Raw genomic sequence first — 7,967 nt, 5'->3', positions numbered from 1 at the left:
CTCCCCCTTGAGCCGCGACGCGGTGGCAGACGCCAAGTGTCAGGGCTGGCTCCGAAATGGTGACAAGCCCTTGAGTCTTGGCTGCCGGAGAGGTGGCTGCGGTTGGCCGTACCTTCAGCGGTGACGCTGGACATAGCGAAGGTGTGCTCCATCCCATCCCAGAAGTCCATCTTGGTCCGCCTCACGCTTCTGGGTCGGTTCTTGGTGGCGACAGCCATGTTGGAGGTCATCTTATGGACGTTCCTCCAAAGTGTGGGACCCACCACCCGGTGGGCCCTTTTATACCCCCTGAGTGGGTGTGCCACGCACCTCTTGTGACATCAGGGTGACATGTTCATCGCTGATTGACTGACCGTGGTGACACGGCAACCGCCAACCTCTGGTGGGGTGGCCATTAGCAGGGAGAGCTTCAAGCAGCTCAGGATGCTCCAAGCCCCGTCCAACCTGACCTCGGACCTTCCAGTCATGGACACACAGATTGGTTTGGCTTGGAGGAGACATTTGAAGGTCCATCTCGTCCAACCTCCCCTGTCTTCGGCAGGGGCATATTCCAGTAGAGCAGGTTACTCAACGCCCCATCCAACCGGACCTTGGATACATCCACTCAGACCCACAGAATGGTTTGCATTGGTTGAGTTGGATTTTTGGGTGGTTTGGGTTCCAACAGACCAGGTTGGTCCCAGCCCTGTCCAATCTGACCTTGAACCCCTCCAATCAGACTCATAGAAGGTTTGGGTTGGTTGAGTTGGATTTTTGGGCTGGAAGGTTTGGGAACCAGTAGAGAAGGTTGGTCCCAGTCTCATCCAGCCTTACGTTGGACACTTCCAGTCATAGACCCACAGAACGGTTTGTGTTGAAGGGGACCTTTGAAGGTCCATCCAGTCCAACCTCCCCATCATCAGCTGGGACACCTTCCAGTAGACCAGGTTGGTCCCAGCCCCATCCAACCTGACCTTGAACACCTCCAACCGGACCCAAAGAACAGTTTGGATTGGATTTCTGGGTGGTTTGGGATCCAGTAGACGGGGTTGGTTGCAGCCCCATCCAACCTGACCTCAGACACTTCCAGTCATGGACCCAAAGACTGGTTTGGGTGGGAGGGGACCTTGGAAGGTCCATCCTGTCAAACCCCCCAATCACTGCAGTGGCCGAGAATAAAAGTAGTGCCACGAGTGGGGCGGGTGCTCCTGCGTTATTGTATCTCATCCTATTGTATTATTTTATCTCTTTCGTTTATTTTGTTTTTTCCTCTTGAGCTGTTGAGCAGAGATGGTTCTCGTGCTCTCTTCCCATCTCGGGGGGGTCGTTGGGCTGCGGCGTGGGGCTGCAGAGCCCGGGAGGAGAGGACAACCCCGAAGAAAAGGTCCCCTTGCCGCCCTCCACCAGCAGCGGTGGGATGGGTGCAGGGACCCTCCTGCCATCGGCTTATCCCGTCCCCTGCGGGAGCCTTTTTCTGCAGCAAACCGACCCAAAACGACAACGGCATGTTGGTGCTTCTTGCTAAATGGGGAGGGGGGAGAAAAACAAATCTATCAGTTTGCTCTGTAAGGATGGAAGCAGCGCATCCCCAAACAGGGCCAAAATCAGGCGGCTTTTACAGGATGGGGTTTTGCAAAGCTGCTGGTGCCAGTGCCCCATGGTGACGGTCAGAGGGGGAAGAAACTGGTTGAGCCCTTAAAAAGAGGAAAAGAAAAAGGCTCAGAGGAAGGGAAAGGTGCAGTGCCGGGGTTTCCTTGCTGCTGTTCCTCCGGGATGCCCGTGCGCATCCCCTCCACGCTGCCCTCCGGGCAGGACCGTGCTCGCTGCTCCGGCTCTGCCTCCCTGGAGGGGAAAGGTCCCGGCGCAGGAGAGTCCCCATCTCTCCCCCCTTCCCAAAAGAAACTTTAATTACCGGAGAGGTACATTATTACGCCGGTGACCCACAGTGGCTGTGGGGCTGGGGGGCTGTGGTACCAGCCCTATTGCTGCCCTACCCTTAAAATGGAATTATACACTTCTAATATAGGACAATTTGGTTTTCTTTTTTCCATTTTGTTTTCCTCCCTGTAAAAGGAGGGAGCGGGGCTGAGCTTCGCTCCCTCCTGGCAGGGACCGGGAGAAATGAGAAAATCAGGATCTAATTTCTCATTTTTCAAAAAGTCTCCATCTGACTTTCAGAAGCTTGAGACACTGGCGTTTTTATAATTTCAGTATGTTATACAGCAGAAGGCCAACACTTTTGTTAGATTCATGAAAAAGTTAAGAGCCCCTGGGAGATAGCCTCCCAGCCTGCAGTTCCTAGACACATCCAGGCTTACTACAACTGTAATTGAGAGCTGGAAATCTTTTTGCTGGTTTATCCACTGCACTTTGGCTTGTGCTCAGTAGCACTCCAGTGTCACATGCAAATCTATAGCCTGGGATGAGCCAGTGACTTGGAATCCACCATGACGCAAGCTACAGCAAAGACACACAGATATGCACAGTGAACATTGTACCTCTGAGTGGCTGCCAAACCTAGTATGCTAAGGGAATTAAGGCAGAATCTTACTATTGACAACTAAGCATTGCTTCAATCTTGCAAATGATGCTTTTTTTTCTCTTTTTTAACCTTCTTGCTTTAACTGACATATCTTGATATCTGTAGAAACCCGATTTCTTTCCCAGAAAGAAAGAAAATAGGACTCTGGACAATTAGAACATCTTCCTACTAATAGTAGAGGATGAAGAGGACAACCTGCTTACACTATATCCTTCAAGCCACTTCCCACTGCTTAGGTTCATCTTGTATACTAATTGAGACCAGGCTCGCTCTTAATTTATTTTTTAAAAAGCCATCTCCTTATACAAAACATGTATTAAGCAAGAGTCTGCAATTTACCTTGGGCTGGTCACATCATGGGTATTATGGAACAACTTCTGTATCTTGTTGCTAGAAACAACTCCCACTTTCACCAGGTAGGAATAGGCTTCCACGTGAAAAGCCCAGAAGTGCTTCCCTTTGGCAATCCCGGTGTCGCCAATGATGTAATCCAGGGTTGTGTAGCATCCGGCCTGCATGCGCTCAGACCCCAGCAGTAGAGGAAATCCAGCCCTACTTTCCACAGAGGTTCTTCCTGGGTTCAGCAGGAGATGTTCACTGTTGTACCCGCATTTGTCATCAAAAAGAAAACTGAGAACTGAAAAACAGCATCCCAAAAAATTTTCTCTTAGTTAAGTATTTCTGTGCTTATAAACTATATTTTAAGTCATGCTGGCACTAGAATTCCTCGCTTTTAAAGGCTACCAGGAACATTACGCAAGCTAACACAGTCTCAGTATGCTACCTACTTAACCTGTTTGTTAACAGTGCTTTTAAACATTTATACAACCGGTAACAGTGTAGTAGAAGTCTGGGAGCTACTGGAAACCACCTACAGCTCTTAACACCACCAGCAGCTCGTGGACATAAGAAAACCCAATACCTGGGGCTGGAGGCGTACGCAAGATAACTTCTCGGCTCCAAGGGCTAGAGATGGATCCTTTATATCCTCGAACTCTGAAGGCATAGCTGCTGTCGTCATCGAGATCAGATATTACTTTGCTCTTGCTGCAAACTTCGATCTCCTGCCACGTTGTACTCTCCTCTTCTCTATTAAGCTTATGATACTCAAGAACATAGATATCAGCTGAGTCTGTCTTCCCAGGGCATTCCCAACTGATCAGAGCTTTGTTGTACATTTTGCTCTGCTCTTCATTGATTTCTGGTATTTCTAGACCTGGAATGACAGAGATTCAGGAGAAAAAAACCTCAAATGTAGATACATGTTGTTTTAGAATTAAACACAGAAGCCCTTTGTTGAGTGGCTACAGCACTGGGGGGACAGTGGGGGGGGGGAATCTGACTCAGTCAAAGAGTGCAGATGAGGACGGGTCTGTTCATGCACTTAAATCCTTTCTGGTTTTACTTTGAAAGTTGTATTATTTATTTTTGCTGGCAACTAAAAAACCATATAAAAACCTATTCTTTTCTGTCATGCAATCACGACAAAAAGCTGCTAGGAAGACCTAGTATTACTTAACTACAATATTTTGGAAGCCAATGTAAACTGGTTCTGAATGCCATGGCATCTTAGCTTCTTTATCAAAGCTGAAGCTAGCATTGCTGCCAGGTAATGCCTTGAGAATCACAGAGGCAGAAGGGACAATGCAAGTCACAAGATTGAGTTCTGCAACTGCAGCCCTGCACAAGTTTTGCCTCTTTCCAGAGAAGCCCTTAAAGCTATAACTCAAGAAAGACATGATGCTCTCATAATTTACCATTGGAATGGAAGGACAAGTCACCAAGGATCTCTTCTTGCTTGGCTATGTCCATCACAAAGTCCTCGAAAGTAGTTTCAGCTGCTGGCTTGAAGCTCTTCAGAGATTCAGTAGCTTTTTGGATTCTGAAAGCACAGAAGCAGAGGGATGGCAGAAGAGGGAAAAAGGAATTCACATGGGTGTATTCCTTAAAGCAAAACCGCTAGGTTTTGCTTTAAAAAAAGTTCTCTTTTCAGGTACTTACTCACGTGTCCCAGAAACTTGTCTCTCTAGACAGAATTAAAATGCAAAATTTAAAGGCCTTTTGTACATCAGTGTAAAGATAACTAACAGGGAATCTTTTGGTTGGCAGAGCATTTTAACAATTTGGGGCATTACATTCAAAGAACAAAATAGGTGTGAAGCGCTAATGGAGCACAACTATTCAGATCAAAGAGTTTAAAGCCAGAAGAGACCTGTTAGATTAACTTGCAAATACCCGATGCAATCTCTGAGCAAAGGACTGTATCAGTGAGCTGAATGGGTTACCCTTCCACTGCAGTCCTACTGAAGAAGGCTAGGCGTTGGCGCAGGACAGAGCCCCTCCTCTGGGCTGTTTTTTAACGCACACTGTAATATAGGAATTTCTACTGAATGGTACCGGGACCGCCTCTGAGGCTCTGCAACACAAAGTACTTGCATTCAGTACTTTCCTAGCAGGTGTCCAAAGAATATGACTGACCAGACATCCCTGGAACAGTACCTGTACCTCAAACGGAAGATAATTAATAAGATACCTGACATGAAGTTGTTTTGCTGTTTGAACAAAACAAGATGGATCGGTTTCTTTAAGCAGTTCTTGAGCAAGTCCTACAAGGCCATTATTTTCCAGGAGCCCTTGAGATTCTTCTGCTTGTGTTTGCAATTTTTCCAGCCTTAAATTCTTAGAAGCTTCAATTGCCCTAAGAGCTGCGGATTTCTTCTCTTCCAGGACATGAGATAATTTCTCAAAACTCTGAGATGCTTCTTCTTTAGCTCTTTCACTGTTGCACTAGGAGGGAACAAAAGACATTTTAGACGGATCCCACAGCACTGTGGCTGTGTACAGAAATGTACTTAGGGTTGTTCAAGAGATCAGAGCAAACTAGTCATCTGTTTGACTGACAAGACTAACGAGCTTTGTTATGCTCTTCAACACTGAAAATGCAATCAGCACTGCACCCAAGCTAGTAAGCGTCTCCTACGTTAACACAGAGAGGAAAGAGCAGGAAATTATTCCTCCGATTATGTATTGAGTTACGCACAGCGTTTGTCTAAATAGTTCATGGAAAAGCACTGTAAAAGCAAGTCAGCGTCTGAAGTCTTCATGCCCAAGACCTAGGTGCTCTTCCACCTTCCCCAGTCACCCTGAACTGGGAGTCCAGCCCAGTTTCTCCCCTATGCCCTGTAGTGCCACCTCTGATGAGTGCCCTGGATAAAAGGAACTATGAAGCACAAAGGCCATCTGCAGCAAGATACAGGCAGGGCCAGGAGCTCCTGCCAATTTTTGCCATTGCGTTTTTCAGCTCGTATGTGAGCTCCCAGCTCTGACTCTTCTGCAGGGAGATTTTGCCCTTAATTCTGACTTCACTGCAACATCCTCAAGGTAAACAGACAGCATAAATTGTGCAGCACCACTCATATGCAAGAGCTGTAAGTCTAACCCACCTCTCTTTGGGTAAGGTATCAAATAAGCTTTATGTCAATTAAATTCACAGCAGCACCCAAAACTTAACTTCCCTCTGTAGGTTGCCCAAATTTCCCACACTGTCAGGATTAGGTCTTACCGTCTGTGACTCAGAACCAACACAAACTGTTCAGAAATGGTTTTGCTGGCTAACAAAAAAAAAAACCAAAGGATCTGGAACACTTCACTGTTCCATTTGGAGTCCCTGCTGTGTCCTTGCAAGGTCCATCCCCAGACAACCCACAAGCCACTCTCACCTCTGTTTCTTTCAGCAGCAGATCCAGCTGCGTGATGCGAGCTTTCACCTGGCTCTCCTTACTGATGAGGTACTCGATATCTTTTGAAAGCTTCTCCTGTTAAAATAAAACAGCAAACTGGCAGGCAGAACAAGGGCATCCCACCCAAACTGACAACAAGCACAGGTGGGCCACCCAGCCAGCACTCAGTTTCTGTAGTTACGAGGACAAGAGCCTGCCATCAGTTATGAGCAGCAACCCTGCGGAGAACTGCTCAGTGACCCGCCATGACTGGCCCGGGACATCAGGCCACTGCCATGTGCAGGACTGGTGGCACAGCCTCTGAGGAGAAGAGGTGACAGCCTCAGCTGGCTCATCCTTCCCCAGCCACAGCAGTCACCTTCTCTCTTAGGCTAGGAACACGAGTCTTCAAGACATTACCAGAACTAATAGAAAAGCCTCATAGGTTATTAACTCATCTGTAGTAAGGTTTGCTAGAAAAATGAGTGGTTGGAAACTTGAACTTAGGAGTGTCTCTGCACTTCCTTAGTTGCAAGAGTTAACAGCTGTACAGGAAAAGCCTTGCAAACAGGCGAGGAGGCCAAAGAGCAGAAGGCAGGCTGGGATGGGCTTTTTTTTTTTTTTTTCTCTCCTGTGAGCAAGAGAGGAAGCAAAGGAAGAAGAGGAGGCAGCAGCAATCATTCTTTAATAACAAAGCAGTGTTTGCAAGTCTGCCCTGTTGTATGGTGCTTAGGGAATCAACAGCTCTGCAACTTCAAAAACATACAGCGTCCCAGCAGATAACTGCCGATGCAGATTCTTCAGGAGTGCTTCTGAAGTATAAGCTAACCCAAGCCACAAGGACACTTGCCTTAAAAAAGCCAGATTGTAAACCATTAACTTCTTAAACCTTCTGCATTGGTCAGTACTGATGCACAGTTGGCTAACATAAGGTGGAAGCGCTTTTAAGGGGTTCTGTTTGAAGCCTCATAGAAAATATAGTTTAGTTTCTTAGCCGCACACTATGTCACACTAATATATACATTAACAGATGTTGCACAGCAGCATGCCTCATGACTCGTTCAGTGTCCTCCAAACACACGTCCTGGCATCCTGCCAGGGGAAGTTTGCCCTTAAACCCGAGGCTCAGTGCTCTTCCCCCTTCTTAAGGCCAGGTCCAACAATATTTACTTTTACCTTAAAGGTTTTGTAGGCAGTGCTTATGGTTGTTACTCTGTGGTTTGCATGACATCCACCCGGTTTACATAGACGACAAACAGGCCTTCTGCAGGTTTCACAGTACATGTTTACCCTCTCCATTTCATGTTCTGGACACATCAAAATCTGGAAGAAAAAAAAAGAGAGCAGAGAGAATGCAGGTGTCCTTCCAAAAACGGAGGTGCTCAACAAACCACCAAAACACTCAATTATCCCACAGCAGCGTCTGACTTATCAGTGGGTATTTTTTATATTCTGTTTATCTTCCACCTTTTACATTTGTCCATGCCAGTGAAAGCCAGCAGATGAAAACAAACAGTTTCACCAGGTTTACAGTGAGTGAACCTGTAGCAATGTCTGTGTACACATCACATAGCCTCCATACTGCAATCAACCATTTTGCTAATCCCTGAAGCTGTCTGCACACCTCAAGCTCCCCGCACTCCAGTTCGGAGATGTAAATGCAATACATAACATGTCCACCCTGTCAAATTTAACCCTGTTCACACCGGCATCTCTTGAAACACCTA

General features: G+C 46.9%; 1 protein-coding gene across 1 annotated transcript; it reads right to left on the bottom strand.

Moving 5' to 3' along the window:
- Positions 1-2,856: 2,856 nt before the first annotated feature.
- Positions 2,857-7,563, bottom strand: LOC309685135 (E3 ubiquitin-protein ligase TRIM36-like; the record flags this gene model as incomplete). Its single annotated transcript, XM_082500945.1, has 6 exons — positions 2,857-3,158; positions 3,444-3,737; positions 4,279-4,403; positions 5,055-5,308; positions 6,241-6,336; positions 7,417-7,563. Coding segments are annotated over 6 exons (1,218 nt in total), but the record flags the coding sequence as incomplete, so codon positions are not given.
- Between the last annotated feature and the right edge of the window lie 404 nt (positions 7,564-7,967).

This window comes from Vanellus vanellus (genome assembly GCF_965231255.1).
Source record: "Vanellus vanellus genome assembly, contig: HAP1_SCAFFOLD_77, whole genome shotgun sequence".
NCBI classification, from domain to species: Eukaryota; Metazoa; Chordata; class Aves; order Charadriiformes; family Charadriidae; genus Vanellus; species Vanellus vanellus.
This window is presented reverse-complemented; position numbering and strand designations above follow the sequence as displayed.